Genomic DNA, 24,147 nt, shown 5'->3' with positions numbered 1-24,147 from the left:
ACTTTGAGGGGTTGTGGCTCTGCAGACAGTTTACATGCATAAAAACCTTCATAACACACAAGGGGACGGGTAATAACCGGAAAAGCATGGCATGGGACCTTTAACAACCTATTAATGTGTCATACCCACTTAACGGGAAGAAACTCAGCTATCAGACAATATGAATTTTCAGCTAAACAAAACACAAGGGTAACACCAAGCTTAAATTAGCACTAACTATCTGCACATACTAGATATCATATGAAAGCTGATATCCCATAGATTCCATTGGTATAAGTATCATCACTGTGCGACCAAACTCACGGCAGCGAAATCCAGGAAAGACAACACACAACTTCACTTTACGGGGCCAAAATGGCAAATACGTCTTACCTTTGATGTTTTCTGATCAAAAGTTGTGTTCAAGGGCATTAAAACGCATATGAACGCTGCTGAAGGTTAATCCAATGTCTCTGTGTCACTTTGAAAAGATTTATGATAATCCATCATAACATGTATAGCAATAAACATATTTGTCATATAGAGTGTAACCGAGCTTCCGGTTTTGGGCAAGCTGCGTGCGCATCATTCTAACTCATCAATGGTAATGTTTAAATGGATTTAGGAACTTCCCCTCGATTCTATTGGCTCTAACGCAGGGGTGTCAAACTCAATTTCATCGCGGGCCACATTAGAATTATGGTTGCACTCAAAGGGCCGGTGGTAACTTTAAGACTATATAAATATACATAGATAAATATAAATAATATATATATATAAAATAATGTATTATTTTACAATATTTCCTCTGCATTGGATTATTATCGGATAGGGTAATAACTTAATAATTAACTACGCCTGAAAGCAGAAGTCGAGTAATTGCAGTGAGCATCTCACAAAATGAGATGCATTGTGGGACATGTAGTTTATGGGCAACGTGCTCCTGTAAAGCGGCTCGTGACCTTATAATAAACGTATTATATTATTTGCAAGCTCTTGTGGGCCACATCAAATGAAGTGGTGGGCCGGATTTGGCCCCCGGGCCTTGAGTTTGACACCCTGCTCTAACGGTTACAGATGTAGCGCTTCATTTCAGACAGTTTGAAAAGCGAGGGCCGTGATTGGTACGTGATCTGCCCTCGCTCAAGAGAAAACCTCCAGCTTGACTTGAGACCTCCCCCGTGATAAATAAATGTAATTATTATGAAGCCAGCTGCAATGGATCATTGATCCACCAGGGGGTGCAGTGGGGTTCCACCATAGGGTTCCACACTGGAGCTCATGTGAAATAAAGTCAGATACGTACTGTATCTGGATGTAGGCCTACAGCGGAACTTTGTTAAGATCCATATGTCACGGATATCATACTCTGTGCTAAATAAGAGACATGTAATCATTTACAAAACATCACCATGTTGTTATTTAACAAAATAATGTTGTTTAGTCGGAAAAAACGAACAGGAGGAAATGCAGCTCGGCTCTCGATTTGTAATCCTAATTTAATCATCATCTTCACCACGATCATTTATGTTTATATTCGCCGAATTGACATGAAATCACTTACAAATATGAATATACTGTAATGTACTGTTCATTAAAATGTTATTAACGTGCCTAAACTCAGTAATTCACTAACAATATTTATATTTGAATGGAGCCTCGTCGGCAGATCAGGATCCCAACGTGTAGCGGAGGGATCTTGATCAGCTGAAGGGTGTTATTTTCCCCATAAGGAACAAGTCGCTGCAAATTATCCCGCTTATTACATGGCCACATTCTCAACAAAGTAACGACATGACTCCCAATATTAATTGAAATGCTTTTATGGATTTAGAAAATGTTTTATTGATTTGAAAAATAGTTGTTGTATGTATTGATTTAAATTGACATGCATCCGCTAAGAAAAATAGTCCGTTACCGTTTTTTAAACAGTCTGAATGAAACGGCAGCTCTCAGACAACTAATGGCCCATAAACCACAGCTCTCTCCCCCCTCCCCCCTGATCTTTCTTCTCCAGCCAACACACTCTCACTCCCTAAGCGTCCAGGAGCGACGTTTGGTCAGTGTCCGTGGCGTCCAGTTGTGACGCTCCTAGGCTCCTTCAGCGTCATAAAGGGACGCAAATAGCTTTCAACTGATTGCAATGTATTCCCATCTGCGGCGGGATTTGACGCTCATGGAAGCACGGCATTCGTTTGTGTCGGCTGCCCTTAAAGGCAATGTGAGCGTCCATTCTCATTGGATAACGGAGAATTGTACACCCGGAAGTAAGTATTCCTCTTACTGTCGATTGATTTTACAGTGATATCTGCACTACTCATCGACTAAAAAACACCAGATTATCATTGTTAATTACACAACATTGATTGGTTTAAATTGTGTGCAATGCTTTTGTATTTTTCCCCTTCGATTCGGAGAAACCAAATATTTTTCTGAGTAAAGGATGGCAGAAGACACTACACTACCCAGAATCCCCAGCTATCGTTTGGACTACACCATGTGCTCTGTTTGACAAACCCCGTGATAGTCCTCAAGCTCTGTGATTGGAGAGTGTGCTCCGAGGGTTACGCTGATTCTCGAACAGCACTTGAAATGGGATGGAACCACGGCAGACTGTCCAAAACTGGATTTGAACGGGCAGAAGACACTACACTACCCAGAATCCCCAGCTATCGTTTGGACTACACCATGTGCTCTGTTTGACAAACCCCGTTTTTTTCACCATTCATTCCAATGGCTGGCGTCTATGTCAGGTGATCTTCAAATTTCTCCCTGCAGAAAAAGAAAACATGGCCGAACTTCGTTTTATTCTCGGTGGAAAATGCCTATTTTAAAGTTAGTTTGGCCATTAAAATGTGTTTTGATGTCATTTGATGCGAGAAATATGAGTTGTTATTTCAGATTATGTGTGCAGTGGATGTACATGATCTTTAGTTTGCAAGTTATTACGAAGATTACTTCAGGAAATCGCGACGTTTTCATTGTTACCAAGGTGGTTGCTAGGGACGCTGCTATCGATATTATTTCTGTTATGTTGTGTAACTGTTTAATGGTGTTATCTTTATTGCTACCCCCTTCCCCGTCAATGTATAGTGTTGGTCCACAGCGCAAACATATTAATTAAATGTATCATATTAAATTAAAAATCTGGCAACGCCCTCTTGGAAAATAGTGGGAAGGCTTAACATTCCTCGATACTGGTCTTAGGCAGGTCGTAGGCAGGAAGCTGTAAACTGGAGTCTGAAATGAGGTGCTACATCTGTACAAAGAGGTGTCAATCCCCCAAATCGACCAATGGGTTCCAGAGATACGGCAAATACACCCAAATGTACCCAGAGGTGAGTCCGCCTGGACTTACTTTTTCTAAACCTCTCTAAAAAGGTCACATTTCACTTGTTTGTGCATCAATCTTGATACAGGGTACTTATTATATGTTATAGTTTGGATTCCTAAAGGTTTTTTGGCTACTATCCCATCATTCAAGGGTGGTTTTCACTATAAGTAATGGGGTTTTTTTTAGACCGAAACTATAATTTTTACTATGTTCAATCTGAATTGACTTTACTACTTTACTAATAAAAACATCTATATTGATTCTGACACTCCTACAGCCAACTCACAGGTGTATCATTGCTTTGAGAAAAAAAAGATGATTAATTTACCCCTTTTAGAAGGGAAGATATAGTCATTTGTTCTGGGAATGTCATTTTCGAGCCTGAGGCCTGAAAAACCAACACATCCTCACTCCCAGGTCGGCCTATGTTGACGTCAGGGGCGTCGCCTGGACCTGGAAACATTCGGGGCTTAGCCCACAGTGGCGGCGCTAGTCAAATGTTCTACTGCAAGACTCCCCACACGCACATACACAATTGCGCCATCTGGTGTCACAAACGTGTGCCTGCATTAGCTTTGTTACGGCAATGGATTGTGGGAGATTCTCATAGCACGTGAGGATCTCTTGAGGGTAAGGTGCCTGTATTATCTCGGTGGACAAAATGTATGTTTTTATTTTATAAGGACAATAACGTACTGTTGTGTTTGTGTAGTTTAATGTTAATTGTTTAATGCTCACAGTCACAGCAACATGTTTTTAGTGTGATTGGCTATTTGTTTTATATGATTTATCAACGTGATCATCAATAGCTAATCTGAGCACCAGAACCCAGCTCACGAGTCCTTTTATGCTGTCCATTGAAATGCAGGTATGTGAGTTTTGTACACCAGTTTATTTATGTTTAATGTTTCACATTGCTCCACATGATGCCTTGACTACAAAGTCTTCCATGTTTCTACGCTTCTTCCTCTGTGTCACAGTTTCGGGAATATCAAGATCATTGCACAGGGCCTTGGTCTTGTCATAGACCTCATGTGCTTTCTCGTTACTTTGGTAACTTTTCAGTGTGTTCTCAACTGCTGTTTTGTAATCTACTGCCTGCACCAAGTCAAGTGTTTCTTTCTGCAGGTATTTGTGCAGGCCCTGAGTGGTTGAGAGCAGTGTCTGGAACAGGACAGCATGTAGATGGTACTGAATTTTCAAAGCTTGCTTTCCAGTCCCTTTGCTAGAGGGGCTGAAAGGCTCCCTAAAGTCTTGATCAAAGCAGGGAGGTTTTTGACATGCCCAGCGAACAAGTTGTTCGACCTCTAGTTGTTTCTGAAATGTTTGCAATCTCTGATGGTGGACAAGAGATGTGGAGAAGAAAGAGTAGAGACACTCCAGGAGATCAACGCAGGTATGTGAGTTTTGTACACCAGTTTGTATAAGTTTAATGTTTCACATTGCTTGTGAAAAATATACTACCACTATACGATCACTGATGTTTTGTTGTTGACTGGACACTTATTTTGTAAAAGAGATAGCATGAGAGGATCTCTTAAGCAATGCAGCTCACGTGTCCTTTTTATATGCTGTCCATTGAAATGCAGGAAAGTAATCACCAGCTCTGAGTGATCTGTTGCCGAGGGGACACTACACCGGAGTTACATAAGCAGAGATAAAGTGCTATTTTGGGGGGAACTCACCTCCTCTGGGGTCCCCCAGGAAGACTTTTTTTAAATACTGAAGTTAAAAGCATCAATCTTGTGCACTTTGAGAGCAACATTAAGAGCTATGGATACATCTCTCAACACCCATATGTCAAAAGAAATCAAAGAATCAGAATCAGAAACGGGTTTATTATTTAAAAACACTTCATTTTCCAATTAAATCATAAACTATGTCAAATTATTAGAAGTTGTTAGTAATCAGATTAAACAGAAAAAAGGGATGGAAGGAGGAAATAATAATCCCTCATCAATTGCTGTTTGCGGTTGAAATGATCTCTTTTGCTGGCCAAACATGCTGGATGGAAAGCAGTGATGTCTCACTTGCCTTGGCCCTGTATCTGCAGTCCCTAAATCAGTCATGTTACTCATTGACTCTTGTCTGTTCTGGTGTTCCTGTTCATTGTTGTCTCCATTGTCGTTCTTGTCTGTTGTATCTCCTTCTTGTGTGTCCCTTTCTCCTGTTCTCCTTTCTTCATCCTCTACTCTGTTTGGCTCATCTGTGATGACTGTAGGTAAACACAAACAAGTACGTATCAGTTTCCAGCTCTGTCAAATAAATGAATTTCAAGATACACACATTTGTCTTCATTAAAATGAGTGTCACAAAATGTAATACTAACCAATTGAAAATAGTTAAATTTACATCTCTTGTAGATATCACTGTTATAGTAGTTATCTGCCAATACGACAGAATCATTCCTATACAAATGCAGTTTGAGTAATTCACTTAATATATTTACTTAAAACTTTAATATAGTCATTTTCACTTAATACTCTAATATAGTCATCTTTCTGCATTCAACACTAAGGAAAGCTGTACAATTTGACATGATAATGAGGAAAAAAGGCCTCCGACAATGCAGATCATTTTTTGATCATATCAATTTTAAGATGCGGGTCAAGGCTTAATATTTGGGAGCATAGTGTCCCTTGCTCCCTTTCAGGAGCCCCACTGGATTGGCTTTGATCTGAAATATTTGTATAAAAAGCTTGTTAGCTGGCTGTCCATCTCATAATGTTCACATAGAAACTAGCTGTCAATAGGAAATATAAATCAGAAGAATTATATTTTCATGCAAAATCTGTCACAAAAAGAGGTTGCACATTTAAATGCAGGTGTTGTTATGGCAACGTCAGTGGCCAGACAGCCACATGTACTGCTGCAAATACGTTCAAACATGCTGTCGACACGTAAAGCAGTGGCAACTATGCCACCATTTCAGCTGACTTTTTCTCAGAAATACTGTCACATAACATCCATATATATATATTTCAGTGCTAGGTTGATGCTTAGCTAAGCTAACTATGAAACACTTTAACTGACAGGACTCAGGAATCAGGATCAACTGTGTACTACTGTAAGGTAGCTTCTAGCTTCATGTCGAACACAGACAGTAAGTCAACATTTCCCAGAGAGCTTTCTTTGAAATCACCAAGTAACGCTAAAAAACACAACATTTAGATTGTATGACAAAGTGTTTATTTAATATATCTGGCTAGCTATAGCTACTTGCTAACGGTTTAGCTTACCCGCGCGATTCAAAGTAACGTCAACGTAGCTATAATGTATGCTTTGCTTACATGTTCGCATAACTTGTAAGTTTACTGACAGGTACATACCTTGTTCATCTGGCTCAGGTGGTGGCTCTGGGGTTGTTGTGTGAGCCACCACTTGAGAATTGCCGTCTTTTTTATTAAATAAATGTCTAATCTTCAGAATCTCCGCGTCCGGGGCTGACAGTTTAAAGTTTAAACATTGTCACAGAGGAGAGGTACGTACCTGTCAGCCAATAAAACACGTTTATTTCCATGCAACTCTCTGATTGGTCTGGTGGCGTCGTCTTGCCTCTGTGTTGCATTCACTGAACATGGGAAATTACATTCCTGCCGTCCGTCCTATAGGTAAAGTAGGTTAATGTATTATATTATTGAGGGAGAATTTGTCCGGGGCTAAAGAAAAAACATCCGGGGCTAAAGCCCCGGATGCCTACCCCAGGCGACGCCCCTGGTTGACGTTATGTCAAGTCCCCTGTCGGCTTTTTCCAACGCAAGGGGGGGGCCTTAGCGTCCATTTTCAGCTTTCCGGGATGTCCATATGCTTCTATGGACGCTCATGGAAGCACGGCATTCGTTTGTGTCGGCTGCCCTTAAAGGCAATGTGAGCGTCCATTCTCATTGGATAACGGAGAATTGTGCACCCGGAAGTAAGTATTCCCCTTACTGTCGATTGATTTTACAGTGATATCTGCACTACTCATCGACTAAAAAACACCAGATTATCCTTGTTAATTACACAACATTGATTGGTTTAAATTGTGTGCAATGCTTTTGTATTTTCCCCCTTCGATTCGGAGAAACAAATATGTTTTCGGAGTAAAGGATGGCAGAAGACACTACACTACCCAGAATCCCCAGCTATCGTTTGGACTACACCATGTGCTCTGTTTGACGTCACGTGATCTTCAAATTTCTCCCTGCAGAAAAAAAAAACATGGCCGAACTTCGTTTTATTCTCGATGGAAAATGCCTATTTTAAAGTTAGTTTGGCCATTAAAATACGTTTTGATGTTATTTGATGCGAGAAATATGAGTTGTTATTTCAGATTATGTGTGCAGTGGATGTACATGATCTTTAGTTTGCTAGTTATTACGAAGATTACTTCAGGAAATTGCGTCCATAACGTTTTCATTGTTACCAAGGTGGTTGCTAGTGTTAACTGTGATGGTTATTCTCGCGTCCAGGAAAGAGAAGCTTAAAAAGGAGACTAAATGGAGTCTCTGAGATGTTTTCAAATTGGTACTTTAATTCATAAAAGGCGCGGTACAGTCACAAACAGGATATTGTCCGACAGAAAAGCAGCTGTCTCTGGCCCTCGCTAGCAGAGAAAAGAGGCCGAACCGCTCAGGTGCTGCTCTTATATAGCTTCTGCAGGCTCCTCCCTGCGGGCCGGCCCTCCACATCTTAATGTCCGTTGTTACGTTTAAACAGAGGATTCAGGCATTGTACATTCAATACATACTTAAACACGCCTCTTCTCCTCATATTGTCTTTCATCACTTTTCCTTTAACACATTCTAAACGTTGTAGTTAATATTCTAAAAAATACAGAAAATACTTCACGGCTGGTTTGGTTTCTGGTCATTCCGGAAGTTGTCACATCTTACCCACGTCTGTAAACAATAACTTTATTCAAATAAACTATACCTTCATTTAATATTCAGCAATAATAATACGTCTATAGTTGCAGTGTTAAAATCAGTAGGTTTCTGTGTGCATCACTCCATGTCATTTCGCTACTAAATTAACCTCTATAAGAAATGGTAAACTAGCCACATGCTAACCGGAGATGAAGGATTTTCAGAATAAAAGCTTAACTGGTTGTGCACAATAATTTTCTGGTTTTTCAGTATAAAACAGCATTTAAACTGAAGGTACATTTAAGGTACATTATGCCATCAAAATATTGATTTTAATTTCTAACACTAGGGACGCTGCTATCGATATTATTTCTGTTATGTTGTGTAACTGTTTAATGGTGTTATCTTTATTGCTACCCCCTTCCCCGTCAATGTATAGTGTTGGTCCACAGCGCAAACATATTAGTTTAACAAAATCCGCATCTAAAGATAGCCTACGTTATTTTCCCCTGTGCAATTCCAGTCTCACATCTCACAGCACATCGTCATTAACAAATAACGGAAACAGACCGAAAACATTTTAAAAAAAATACAATAATACTTTATTCCGAGTGTGCTTGCTTTTCTCTTTGGAAGTCATCACATAACGGCATTGTAATACACGGTTCGGCTGCATTAAATATTACATATCTGCCGTAGTTCTGTATTTATAGAGCCCTGATGAGAAGACTTCTAGACAAACATGAGGAACTGAAAACGTGACGTGGATCATAAATATATCAGCCATTAAACAACATCTTACATTTCTTTTCACACAATACGTCTCCTTGCAGTATCAACACTAATTCGGCTGACTTTTATATTTGAACCAATTGGTAGATAGGCTGTATTTACACCATAAAGGTGCACAGCTGATATAAAGGGACACCTAGTGGTTAAAGCATGTTATTGAATTTCATTATTTTTATTATTAGATATTAATAGGATCCCTATAAAGTATATTAATTACTCGTTATTCTCTACTAATAGTTAATTAAAGACTGTATATAATGACTATTTTGCACATCCCTTTCAAGATTTCAAGATTTTCTAAGGTTTATTGACATATCATATAGGCCTACACAACTATGGTGTAGTTATGCATTGAATGAAAAACTTGGGTCGCAGGTTCCTCAATAGTGCATTACAAGACATCTATCAATATTTGTGCATACCTCCAGCAATGTTAACTATGTTGAAGCACTTATTTTAACTGATATTATACATGATGTATTATACTCTTATAAGATTTATGTAGATATTTCATCTCCGACCTTGTCAGGTATTGAACAATCAATAAATAAAGAACACAGAATTGTTGAATATAAAACACAGCATTTTTGTGATTATACTAAATGATTTACAAACAAACACCACTGCATATTTAACTGTTACACATGCTGATGTAACGCAAATGTTCCAACTTGAGATCAATAAAGTATATATTATCTTAAGCTGATCGATGGCTACTGCCATATTTGCAAAATGTGCCTCTGAACCTTAACAAGTGCATGTTTCAGGCTTATCAATCAATTAATGTAATGTAATGTAATGTTATCAATTAACAACAGGGGTCACAAACATAAGACCAGCTGTTAAATAAAGCTCTTCTGACCTTAGCTGGCATGTGTATATATATATTAATGCTGCCCATTATGGGCACAAGCAATTTTCACCCATTTATTAATTATATGTTTTAAATGTGAGTGTTTCCTATCCCCTAAACCTCCAGGGATGTACACAGTTTAATACTGGCAACTTCTTATTATGGGAAATACGAAAACGTCTTTTAAAACTACAACTCCCAGTAGAGACGTGCCATAGATACAGAACATGTTGCGAAACAGAATAGCCAGCATTTGTAGTTCTGCGGACGGGGTGGGGGAGGGGGGACGTGGTGGACCCGTTCAAATCCAGTTTTGGACAGTCTGCCGTGATTCCATCCCATTTCAAGTGCTGTTCGAGGCTCGGCGTAACCCTCGGAGCACACTCTCCAATCACAGAGCTTGAGGACTATCACGGGGTTTGTCAAACAGAGCACATGGTGTAGTCCAAACGATAGCTGGGGATTTTGGGTAGTGTAGTGTCTTCTGCCATCCTTTACTCCGAAAAAACATTTGTTTCTCCGAATCGAAGGGGAAAAATACAAAAGCATTGCACACAATTTAAACCAATCAATGTTGTGTGATTAACAAGGATAATCTGGTGTTTTTTAGTCGATGAGTAGTGCAGATATCACTGTAAAATCAATCGACAGTAAGGGGAATACTTACTTCCGGGTGTACAATTCTCCGTTATCCAATGAGAATGGACGCTCACATTGCCTTTAAGGGCAGTCGACACAAACGAACGCCGTGCTTCCATGAGCGTCCATAAGCATATGGACATCCCGGAAAGCTGAAAATGGACGCTAAGGGCCCCCCCCTTGCGTTGAAAATGGACGCTAAGGCCCCCCCCCCTTGCGTTGGAAAAAGCCGACAGGGGACTTGACATAACGTCAACATAGGCCGACCTGGGAGTGAGGATGTGTTGGAAAAACAGGCTCAGGGCTTAACACATCCACCCTGTTTAAAAGGGCAGGGCTTGTGGGCCTTCTGTACATTCACACCTGCACACACAGACAGTCCTCCAGCACCACACGCTGCCCCTTTGTAGCAAGTCATTGTCATTAGCCCCGCCCACGTGTTCTTGGTTACAGAGCCTCTGAAGTCAGACTCTACTTTTTCTTTGTAGTGTCTCTTTGCACTGCTCATGGTTCTCAGGAGCGCGTACCTAGACTTCCTGTACTCGTCCAAATCTCCTAGTCTGTGCTTTCAGTTTGGCACGGAATTCGCCGTTTAACCAGGGCTTCTGGTTCGGGAATGTTCTTACAGTAATCTTCGGTACTACTTCATTGATGTATTTTCCAATTTAGCAAATGGTCTTTTACTTTACAAATGACTTTTACTTGGTGCAATTGTAGATTATTAGGAGTTCATCTCAATTCAGTTTAAACAGATGAAATGTTATGTGGAAAAAAAGGTATGAATGTATTTTATGACGATAAATTGTTATGCTATAATATAAATAATATATATTATATAATAGATAGATGAACTCAGACGATTGCTAACAAACATCAGGTAGGATTTTCTGTGAAATGGCAAGATGGGTGGGAAGGGGAAGGGACGGGGTGGCATGGGAATGGAATTCCCTATATTTTTTCTTTCTTTCTTTCTTTGTCTTTTCTTTTTGTATTGTCTATATTGTCTATATAATTTGTATCTGTATAAGTCCTTTTTGTGAGGGCAAAAAAAACAATAAAAAGTTGGTCACAAAAAAACAAATGACTTTTACTTGTCACAGAACATTCCTACACTCTGGTACTTCTAAGTTTACTCAAGCACAAGATCTGCGTACTTTGTCCACCTCTGAACAAGCATCACACATGGTATTGAGACTGCACTGTCATACCTTATTGTTTGTGTCACTTGGGGTCTTAGCAGTCCTTGCATCAGCCCAGTGCCTCAGTACAGTACATGTTTGTCAAAAGAAAGTCACATTCCTCAGCTTCAGTGGGACTGCTTCACTAAGTCCTGACAGCCCCTGTGGTTCCTGCTTACCCATTAGTGCACGGACTGTTACAGCTGACTGCAGGAGGAGGTTTCAGCAGCTCTTAAACAGAAAACAAGTGCCGATGCAAGATCATTGCAGAGTAGTAGTTATTAATTTGAAACCAAGATGTTCAGAGGCTTTTTTGGGGGATTTTTTGTTGTAATGCTGGCAGGCCTCCTGCTGTGCTCGGCCACAGGCCTGCTGATGGTGGATCAGCGCAGAGATGCAGAGGAAGACCAGGAGCGCAACAAAGCCATCTTAGAAATGCTACACATTAATAAAGTGTCTGCAAGCCATCAGGCCATGCCACATCCTTACATGAGGGAGATATATCAACGTTTGGACTCACTGGAGGTTCAGGACTTTGCGAGTTCAGATGGAACGCTGGTGCAGAGTTTTCGGAGTGTTGTTGGTAAGGATTCAAAATTAATTATCCTCTTGTCTTAAATATTTTAACCTTGAAGTTTTCCTTCAGCTTAACACCTACTGAGACATCACTATTTCGGTTTTGGCAAGATGTGCAACATCTTTAAAGCTTAAAGGTGGGGTAGGTAAGTTTGAGAAACCGGCTCGAGATACACTTTTTGTTATATTCCATGGAATGCTCTTAACATCCCGATAGCAATGAATATCTGAAGTGCTTTGACAAAAAATCCATTAAAAAATATCATCTGTGGAAGCCGTAGGCAAGGCAAGGCAAGTTTATTTATATAGCACCTTTCAACACAAGGCAATTCAAAGTGCTTTACAAAAAACGAAATACATTAAGAAAATGGCATTTAAAATCAGTCATTAAAAAGAAAAGATAATAAAATAAACATTAAAAGAAAAAATACATGGATAAAAGTTACAGTGCAGTTTAAGATGTGAATAGTTCAATTAAAAGCAGCAGCAAAAAGAAAAGTCTTTAGTCTGGATTTAAAAGTAGTCAGAGTTGTAGCGGACCTGCAGGTTTCTGGGAGTTTGTTCCAGATATTTGGAGCATAATAACTGAACGCTGCTTTACCATGTTTAGTTCTGACTCTGGGGACAGAAAGCTAACCAGTCCCTGAAGACCTGAGAGATCTGGATGGTTCATAATTTAGCAGTAGGTCAGAAATGTATTTTGGGCCTAAACCATTCAAAGCTTTATAAACCAGCAGCAGTATTTTGAAATCTATTCTTTGACACACAGGAAGCCAGTGTAAAGACTTCAGAACAGGAGTGATGTGATCCACTTTCTTAGTGTTAGTGAGGACTCGAGCAGCGGCGTTCTGAATCAGCTGCAGCTTTCTAATAGATGTTTTAGTGAGACCTGTGAAGACACCATTACAGTAGTCGAGTCTACTGAAGATAAAAGCATGGACAAGTTTTTCCAAAACCTGCTGTGACATTAGTCTTTTAATCCCAGATATGTTCTTTAGGTGATAGTAGGCTGATTTAGTAACTGTTTTAATGTGACTGTTGAAGCTCAGGTCAGAGTCCATAACTACACCTAGATTTCTGGCTTTATCTGTTATTTTGAACATTGCAGGCTGAAGCTCAGCGCTAACTTTTATACGTTCTGCCTTGGCTCCAAAAACCATTACCTCAGTTTTATCTTTGTTTAATTGGAGAAAGTTCTGACACATCCAGTCATTTATTTGTTCAATGCACTTACTCAGTGTTTGAATTGGAGCATAGTCTCCTGGTGAAATTGTTACGTAAATGTGTGTGTCATCCGCATAGCTATGGTAACTTATTTTGTTGTTTTTTCATTATTAGTGGTAGCATGTAGATGTTAAAGAGAAGAGGCCCCAATATGGAGCCTTGAGGAACCCCACATATCATATTTGTCAACTCAGATGTGTATTTACTTATAGAAACAAAGTTTTTTCTGTCCTTTAAGTAGGATTCAAACCAATTTAGAACTGTTTCCGAAAGTCCCACCCAGTTTTCCAGTCGGTCTAGTAATATGTTGTGGTCAACAGTGTCAAACGCAGCACTGAGATCTAATAATACTAACAATGAAGTTCTGCCACTGTCTGTGTTTAAGTGGATGTCATTGAAGACCTTTACAAGAGCAGTCTCAGTGCTGTGGTTTGGACGAAAGCCTGACTGGAACACATCCAAACAGTTATTTAAATGCAAGAAATGACTCAACTGTTGAAAAACAACTTTTTCAATGATTTTACCTAGAAATTGCAGGTTTGATATGGGCCTGTAATTGTTCATTACTGAAGCATCTAGATTATTCTTTTTTAAGAGCGGTTTAATGACTGCAGTTTTCAGGGCCTGTGGAAAAATACCTGAGTGAAGAGATTTGTTTACTATATGAAGTAGATCTGAGGCCATGCAACGAAAAACATCTTTGAAAAATCCTGTTGGAATAATATCAAGGCAGCAGGAGGAGGATTTCAGAAGTTGAATAATGTCCTCTAGGTTTTTATCATTAATCTGATGGAATTGTGTCATGGTGTTTGAATTGATATTAGGTGGACATAGGGGCAACACATTTGCTGTTCCTGATGCAGAGGCACTGACTGCTTGTCTGATTTTCTGAATGTTGTCAGTGAAGGAGGCAAAATCATTGCACGCCCTGGTGGATAGAAATTCAGAGGCTACTGACACTGGGGGGTTAGTTAGTCTGTCGATGGTAGCAAACACGGCACGTGCATTGTTTTTGTTTTTGGTAATGATGTCAGAGAAGAAAGACTGTCGTGCGTTTTTAAATTCCAAATTATAAAGGCCAAGTCTCTCTTTATAGATTTCAAAGTGAACCTGGAGATTTGTTTTTCGCCACCTATGTTCAGCTTTTCGACACTCTCTTTTTTCTGTTTTCACGGTCATGGCCTTTCTCCATGGAGATATTTTCTACCCAGTCACTTACTTTACCTTAGTTGGAGCAATAGCATCTATAACATTTTTAATTTTTGAATTAAAATGATCTACTAGCTCATTTACTGAGATGTTAGCAGGAGCAAGTGTGGAAGAAAAATTCTGAGTAAACATTTCCCTAGTATTTTCAGTTAAATATCGCTTTGTGGTTACCTCTTTTTGAAAAATTTTGTGAACAGAAATAGAGCTCTCAAAGAAAACACAGGAATGATCAGAGAGCGCAATCATTTTAGCCGGCCCGGCTAAAATAACTGGATGGCCTACCTGCCTGTCAGCCTTCCATCTGTGCACAAACTTATCTCGTGCCCTCATTGGTCATGTGTGCGTTCGTGTGTGTTGGAGGAGGGGCTCTGTAAGGAAGTGGCAGATTTTTTCCGGCTGTGTATTTTCAAATTCTAGCGCACTCGAGCTGGTTTCTCCAAAATGACCTACTCCACCTTTAATATATAAGGAGCATTATGAAGACCACCAGAGTTCCCATTTATCTTATACTGTAAAGCAGTGGTCCCCAACCACGCGGTTTATAAACATATTATACAAATATATTTTATTGATTTATTGATTAACAGTCTGAAAGACATTTTATTTTTCGTGTGCCGTGAGTTATTAAAGTGATAAATGTTTCTGAACCAGCCCAACTCATGGAAAACCGCCATCTGGCAACACTGAGCGTGAGAGCAGTCTGGACTCTGGAACGTCATAACCATAGACCGGTGCTTCTCAAAGTGTGGTCCGCGGACCACCGGTGGTCCGTGAGCGCCCCCTAGTGGTCCGTGAGTATATTGGTAACATTGGGCGGAGTCACAGGCTCTGAGGATGTAAGACGTGTTTCTCCGCTGCTCCTGAGAATGTGACTTAATTTCATAAATCCTGCACAATTTTGGTATTTTATTGTTGAAATGAAATAGAACATAAACTAAGGATTCGTCGTACGTGACTTTTGTTAACCAAAACAACCGAAATGTCTTCTGCTCGCCAAAAATCCGAAGCACAGAGAGGAGGCCGCAGCAAAACCTCGCCTTTGCCTGACCCGGCTAACGCTACTCGAGGGGTGACTGAAGCTAACGCACTCGACGCCAAACTTTGACAAAGTATGATGGACTCCCTGAAAGCCGAAATGTTTGGCTAAGTTGACTCTTTGTCTTCCAACCTACGCTCCGAGATTACCTCTGTCAGAAAAGAACTAAAAGAGTCAATAGGACCATTACAAGCTAAAGTCGATCAACACGGGCAAACTGTGCTTGAGCTTGAACGAGCTGCTACGGACCATAGCGGCCGGGTAACGGAGCTGGAAGCTACAGTTAGCAGGCTAACAGCTCAGGCTAAACATGTTGATGATTGGTGCGAGGACCTGGAGGGGAGATCCAGAAGGAATAATATTCTGCTGGTGGGCATATCGGAGGGATTGGAGGGACCTCGTCCTACTGAGTTTATCACCAAACTACTTCAGGAAATACTTCGCCTGGATGAAAAGCCCCTGCTAGATCGAGCCCATCGTACACTACGGGACAGGCCCAGAGAGGGAGATGCACCCCGACCAGTAAGAGTTCATTACTTTCACATTTGCAATGAGATCCTACGTCGGCGGAGCTAAAAAGCGAGCTGCTTTTGGAACTGTCAAGCGTCAGCTGCACTCATGTCCGGGCATTAAGTTTGGACTTCTCTACCCAGCGGTGCTCCGAATCACGCTGCCGAGCGGAGACACACATCGGTTTGAAGACCCTACAGCTGCAAATGACTTTGTCAATACAAAACTCAAGAAAGCAGTCACTCCAAGTGCTGTGTGATGGAGCAGGGCTGAGCTAGCAGAGCCGGCTCCTTGTCACACTTTTTTTGTTTGTTCATGACAACTTGGACTGCATCTCCCAGTAAGTCATTGTAGCTTTCCATGATAATTAGTTGCTGACAACATGTCTAAACGTGTGACGAACGTATTAATGTTCTGTTTATTTTGTGCGTGTTTACTCTTGTTTTACCCAGTCACCTTTCTCTTTGGGTAGCTTTAGGCTGTGTTAGTAGTAGCCTAGGATGGTAGTAGCTACGACGGAGCGTTTAGCAATTCCTATAAGGTTTGATCGCCGTGTCTCGCATGGGGAGGCACTTCTGCCAAGGTGGGAGGGAGTAACGTGGTTCTTTTACCACAAAGGGTTGTTCTATATTGTGTGTTTTGTTCGTGTCGGCTTGGTCTATCAACATTGTACATGTCGAAATGCTGTTATTCGTTATACCTCATTCTGCTATGTTATATTATGCTTCACTCCTTGCCTCTTAAGATGCTTCTATGGTTTCACCTAAATTAATACAACAAGATGGAGAGGGGCTTCAATTTTGTACCTGGAACTGTAGGAGCCTTAACAATCCTGTTAAGCGCAGCAAAGTGTTGCACCATCTCAAGCACCTGGGTGCACAGATAATTTTTCTACAAGAAACTCATCCTAGAGTCTCTGATCAGAGCAGATTAAAGGCCAGTTGGATTGGCCATACCTACCACTCTTCTTTCACGGGGAAATCTAGGGGAGTAGATATTTTATTGCACAAGTGAATTCCTTTTGTGTGTTCAAATGTGATGGCAGACCAAAACGGGAGGTACTTAATTGTTAGTAGTACAATTGATTCTACTCCAGTGCTTCTTGTCAATGTATATGGACCAAACTGGGATGACGATGGGTTTTTTACACATTTATTTCCCATTCTACCAGATATATCCTCACATTTCCTTATTTTGGGAGGGGACTTCAACTGTTGGCTGGATCCTCAACTGGACCGATCATCGACCCGAAATTGTAAGCCGTCTAGGTCTGCTAAGGCAATTCAATCCTTTAAAAAACAATTTGGCATTTCTGACCCCTGGCGTTTTTTTAATCCCTCTGGAAAGGAATATTCATTTTTCTCAAATGTCCACCACACTTTTACTCGTATAGATTATTTTCTCGTAGACAATAGAATTCTTCCTTCTGTTAAATCAATTTCCCATAATGCGATAGTCATATCTGACCATGCTCCAGTCACTATGAGGAAACATTTCACAGGGTCGGATAAAAACCGTGCTCCATGGCGTTTCAATAACCGTTTACTTTCAAATGAAGACTTTGTGGAATTTGTTTCCGGACAAATAAATCTCTTTCTTAGTATAAACAACACTCCTGATGTGTCCGCATCCCTGTTGTGGGAGACCTTAAAGGCATACATCAGAGGTGAAATAATTTCTTACAGCGGCTATGAGAGGAAAGTGAGGAGGGAAAGACTTAATAATTTAACGAAACGCATTGCACAGCTGGACGCAATTTATTCTGCTTCTCCTTCTCCAGATTTATACAAGGAGCGCCTCTCCTTACAAACTGAGTTTGAGATCTTAGCTACGGATCACACAACAGAAATGTTACTGAAATGTAGACATACATAAGTATGAACATGAACATGGGGATAAGGCTAGTAGATTGCTAGCCTATCAACTGCGACAGACATCGTCGTCTCAACAAATTCCCCAGATTAGGACCTCTTCAGGCTCGACGATTGATCCTAAGAAAATCAATGATGAGTTTAAAGATTTTTACGTATCGTTGTATACTTCTGAAAACACATCCGACTCTTCACACTTGGATAGTTTCTTTAACTCAATCCATATACCCACCGTTCACCCTGACTTTGTTGACGATTTGGAAAGAAATATTACTATTGAGGAACTGGCTACTAGGGGTGTTGAAAATAATCGTTTCTACGATGCATTGCGATGCGGACGTGTACGATTCGGTCTCGATGCAGTGACGGAAGATAATCGGTTATAGCGTAGTAACGTTGCTTCCTGATTTTCCGGCCGCGGCTTTACTATAACGTTTTTTTTTCCTGTCACTTTAATATCAAATCGGTCGGTGACGCAGAGATCAGGGAACAGACGTGACAGCGGCACAGCGGCACAGCAACACCAAACACGGAGCAGTCTGCTTTATCCACCAACACAACACCACCAGTCCAGAACCAACAGCAGAAGGACCCGCTCTGAATCACTCCGTGTCGCTGCGGCGCAGGGGTTTATGTTTTTCAAAAATAATCGCTTTACAATCATGTCAGGTTTTTGGTGGATTTAATTAAGTCTTGGATTGCAGAGTATGAATGTCCTCTAGCAATTTTCAGACTATATATACGTGTGCAAAGTTTGTGAAGGCAGGAGGAAAAAAGCTTCCGCGATCACCGTCTCCTCTCCGTTCCTCCAAACCCCGCCCCCTCCCTGAAAATAATGAGTGACAGGCTGATAGTGACCCGATAGAAACTTTATTATTCACTTAATTACTGAGATATGATGAAGCTAACTTAATCTCATACATTCATGGGATTTATGTAACAGTAAGACAGAGAATGTAAGTGCAGTATTTTAGTTGTTATATGCTGTTGTAAATACTCCGGTTGTCTGCTGTGTTCAGACTCAAGTCCTGTGTGTGATGCCACATTCAGGACATTCAGTGTCCTTTCTTTCTAGACTGCAGAAGCATTATTTTTTTGTTTTTGAGGATGGAACAACTTCACACACAGATATAGGGAGGCTAGACCTATACAATTAATTTATTTTGGTTTATAAATTAATGTCAAGACATTTATGTTATTGATTTCTGAAGCACTTTCTAAATAATAAAAAGAGAGTTCATATGTATTTACTGCATGTATGCATTGACGAAAAATAAGCCATGTGCAGTAATATAGAAAATTGAGGATGCAACGCATTGGTATGAATCGTGATGCATCGGGATGCATCGGGATATCGAATTGAATCGAATCGTTGACAGGATAATCGTAATCGAATCGAATCGTGAGACCAGTGAAGATGCACAGTCCTACTGGCTACTGCAGCCAAGTCCATGCAATGTGGCAAGTGTCCAGGACCAGACGGCTACACTGCTGAATTCTATAAGGCATTTTTACATAAATTGGCTCCTATTTTAATTGACATGTTTAATGACTCATTTGAATCTCTTAAATTACCCCAGACTCTCACTCAGGCCTCGATTTCCCTCATTTTGAAAAAGAATAAGGACCCTTTGTCCTGTGCCTCGTTTCGTCCTATAAGCTTGCTGAATGTAGACTTGAAACTACTGTCTTAACTCTTAGCTTTGCGCCTTGAGTTGACACTTCCCTCTGTTATCTCCCCTGATCAAACAGGTTTCATTAAAAATAGACACTCTTTTTTTTATTTAAGACGGTTGTTTAATACAATTTATAACCCATCTTCTTCTAGTGCTGCAGAAGCATTAATATCCCTGGACGCAGAGAAGGCTTTTGACCGTGTGGAGTGGGGCTATCTCTTCTACTCCTTAGACAAATTTGGTTTTGGGAAAAAGTTTACGACCTGGATTAAACTGCTTTACTCCTCGCCTCAGGCCTCCGTTAGAACTAATAACAATCAATCGGAATATTTCCCTCTTCATAGGTCCACCAGACAGGGTTGCCCTTTGAGTCCTTTGCTTTTCGCCCTCGCGATTGAGCCCCTCGCCATTGCGCTTCGCTCTAACCCCCTCATTACTGGGATAACCAGAAATGGCGCAGAACAGAGAGTCTCTCTTTATGTGGACGACCTTCTTATGTATCTCTCAAACTTGTCTGTTTCAATCCCTTTTACACTTGCCACGCTGGACTCATTTGGTTTCATATCAGGATATAAACTTAATCTTGGTAAAAGTGAATTATTTCCTCTAAACTCAACCGCACGTAAATGTCCTTTACATAACTTCCCATTTAAAGTATCTCTGCAAAGCTTTACATATCTTGGAATACAAGTTTCTAGCACATTTAAAAGTCTCTTTAAGGCCAATTTTACACCCTGTTTAGAACGTATGCAACAAGACTTTGAACGCTGGTCACTGCTCTCTTTAAATTTGTCCGCGAGGATCAACTCAGTAAAAATGAATACTCTCCCTACATTTGTTTCAGTGTATACCTATTTTTCTTCCTCAAGCGTTTTTTCAAAAATATTGATAGCTCAATTTTGGAGTTTATTTGGAACAAAAAGAAACCTAGACTTCGTAAAGACTTTCTACAAAGGCCAAAGCCTCTTGGAGGAATGGCCTTGCCAAACTTTAGATTTGACTATTGGGCTTCCAACCTAAGAATCTTACAGTATTGGCTTAGGTCCAATACACTTCATCCTCACCCCGCTTGGCTGGCTATGGAGTCTTTTTCCTCTAAGCCTGTGTCACTGACATCACTTGTGCACTCCCCCATAAACAGCCCGGTTTCCCTCTATGCTAAATATATAGTTGTTAAAACCTCCTTAAGGATTTGGAATCAGTTAAAACGTCACTTTAGTCTGCAAGCTTTTTCTACCTCGGCTCCACTAGCTGCAAATCATGTTTTCCCCCCTCCATATCAGATGGTGCATTTTCTATATGGTCAAACCTTGGTATTAAAAAAACATTTAAAGATGTATATATATTGAGAACACTTTTGCATCTTTTCAACAGCTCTCAGAATTGTTCTCTCTTCCTAAACATCATTTTTTTAGATACCTGCAAATTCTGAGTTTTGCTCGCAATAGATATGCTCAGTTTCCTAACCTGCCCGCTGACACGCCTATAGATGCTTTTCTCGCTCAGGTCCCTGTGATGAAAGGAATTATCTCGTGTATTTACAATCAAATCCAAATCCTATCTTCAACCTCTCTAAACTCTGTGAAAGCTGTTTGGGAGGAGGATTTGGGGCAGGAGATCTCAGAGGATCTTTGGGGCAATATTCTTAAGCGTGTGCATACTTCATCCGTCTGCGCAAGACATGGTTTGATTCAGTGTAAAGTTGTTCACCGCACCCATTGGACTAAAGTCAGGCTGTTCAAAGTGTATGACAATATAGATCCTTCTTGTGAAAAATGTCACCAAACACCTGCAAACTATTTGCATATGTTTTGGTCATGCACGTCTCTGCACAACTACTGGACTTCAATTTTCAGTACTTTATCAGAGGTAACTGCAGGACGCTTATAGAGCCTAATGCCATTACTGCAGTATTTGGCATCCTAAACCTGCCTTTGCTCAAAGCAGACCTTATAGCCTTTGCAACATTACTAGCAAGACGTCTTATTCTAACAAGATGGAAATCACCAACACCACCTTCCCACACTATGTGGATAAGGGACATTTTTAATAATTTGCAGCTTGAAAAAATCCGTTACACATTGAGAGGCTCCTCCGGGAAGTTCCGGAGTGTCTGGGGGCCTTTCTTTGCCTATGCAGGGAGGATGACCTTCCCGGATATTCCGGAATAAGACCCGAATATGTATGTATGTATCTTCTTTTTTTTGGTATTATTATTTTATATGTATACTGTATGTATGTATGTGTGTATATATATATATATATATATATATATATATATATATATATATATATGTGAAACATTTTAAATGTATTTGTACTATTACCTGAAGAGAATAAGGTTATGTGTTTGTTTGTGTTTTGTTGTGTGACCAAGCCGACTGTTTTTTTTTTTTTTTTGGTCTTGTTGTAATGTTTCATATGTTATGTGATCTGCACAACTGTAATGTGACACTGTCAATCACAACCGCTCTGTCATCTCTGTTTAATTTGTGTACGAAAATCAATAAACAAAGTTTATTAGAAATATATATATATTGATAACATTGCACATTTTAAATAAATAAATATATTTAAGTTTTCCGCACTCTCGCGGGAATATCTCCGCAATGGAGCGAGCTTAAGTTTAACTTTCGACTGCATGATATAGCCCCGTGCAACACCTTCATCACACATGTTGCCACTTTGTACCATTTTCAGGCGATTTGTAATCTGTTCTAGAAAAACTATGTGATTTTGGATATTTGTGGAGTTAGGTGGTCCGCGAGTGTTTTTTTATTGATTAAGTGGTGCTTAACGCTAATGTAGCATTAGCGTTTCTCCCCCGGGCTTAAATTGTGTATTATAGAATGATCACACCGGTGTGACAGTACTCTTCAAAGGGTTCACGAAATATGACTACTACTCTTACTTTTTAACATTTTGGGTTACTTCATGTTACTTCATGTTAAGGCTAATACAAATGACAAGGCTGTAATGCTAACTAACGTGCTAGCTACTAGCTAGGTAGCTAACTTGATCCAGCCACTCCTGGTCCTTTCATCAGACGGGAAGCGAAAGAACGAGCAAGACCCATTGCTGGTATGATAACAACCTGGTACTAAGCACACAGGCATCTTGTTAAAGTTATCTTATCTATCTCTTATATTTAGCGGAGGAAAACAATTGTGACATCAGTTATGACATCACTTACATGACTCTGGGATTTGTAGTCTTTCTAGTTGCGTCTTATATTTCAACAGTTTTACGACAAACTGTGACTTTTTTGACATGGAAATTATTTTTTAAGATTGACAAACATCATATGTGTAATTCATGGCACAATTCAAACGGGATCGAAATATACGTTTTCTCTCTCCATTGACTTCAATACATTATTTTAACTTACGGCTCCTTTGAGTCCCCACGAGTCTGAAGGAAGTTTCACTGATCCGCGTCCCCTCAAACGTTAACATCTGGAAGCTATCCTACTTGCTAAAGGGTAGGCAGATGGACTGGGGTACGTTGTAATGTTATTTTACATGTTATAAAGAGAGTAGCAAGTGACGCAATTTATAGTTTTAATTTGTACGTCACACCAGGTGTAGGACTCAAAGGACTCGGGTTAATGGAGAGGGGAGACTCGTCACGACCAGCTCATTTCTAGGATCCGGGTTAACTCGCCCATCTCTAGAAAGGAGCAATTTCCATAGACCCCCATGTTAAAATGTTCAATTTTACAGCAGAAAAAAACATGTTTCTACCCCTGGCTGCAATAAATATTATTATCAATATAGTTAGATTCCACCTTCATGATTATGAATCTGTGAGGGAATTGTTTTCTAACAAGACCCTTTTATTTATATTAGGTCTTCAAGTTTTTGCATAAATTAGGGCGTGGTCACATTGAGTGACAGCTCTGTCAAGTGACTGCTGCTGTTAGCTTCTTGTCTCTCTGCTAGCTGCTCCGTGATGCTACAGAGACTCTGCCTGCTCAGTTCATCCAGGGAACACAACTTGACCCCGGCCGTGTTTGTTTGTTCTTCATGCTTATATATCGGACTATTGTGACTCGCTCTGCGGTTGAAACAGACGGTGCATGAATGAGGTTTTGCGGTAAGTGAAACTCGAGTACTTTATTTATGTGTTAATGATTTTAATCAGCTACGTAATGAATGTTAAGGCTTGGGTTAGCGTGTAAGCCAGTGGTAGCTACATCGGTGCTAACGATTGTAATCGTAGCCTCCAAGTTAAAACCATAGACTGTATAAAGGTTAAAAGTAAAAGTGTTAAGCGTTAAGTGGGATAATACTGTTGAACAAACGGCTTCTGTTTGAGGTTGATAAAATAAGGTCATCCTTGTAACTTAGAGAGATATTTTATTATGTAGGTAGGAACTGTATGCATCGCTAAGATTAATTTAAATTGGCTATGCTCAAGTATG

General features: G+C 40.2%; 1 protein-coding gene across 1 annotated transcript in view; it reads left to right on the top strand.

Annotated features, from left to right (window-relative positions):
* Nucleotides 1-24,147, top strand: part of LOC117547253 — a 48,854-nt gene that overhangs the window by 1,470 nt on the left and 23,237 nt on the right. The window contains exon 3 of the mRNA XM_034217841.1: nucleotides 11,966-12,205. Coding sequence (XP_034073732.1) covers nucleotides 11,966-12,205 — 240 coding nt within the window. The remainder of the gene's footprint in view (nucleotides 1-11,965; nucleotides 12,206-24,147) is intronic.

The sequence above is a fragment of the Gymnodraco acuticeps genome, unplaced genomic scaffold (assembly GCF_902827175.1).
Source record: "Gymnodraco acuticeps unplaced genomic scaffold, fGymAcu1.1, whole genome shotgun sequence".
NCBI lineage: Eukaryota > Metazoa > Chordata > Actinopteri > Perciformes > Bathydraconidae > Gymnodraco > Gymnodraco acuticeps.
Note: the sequence above shows the minus strand (reverse complement) of the source record. Positions and strands in the feature narration are given on the sequence as shown.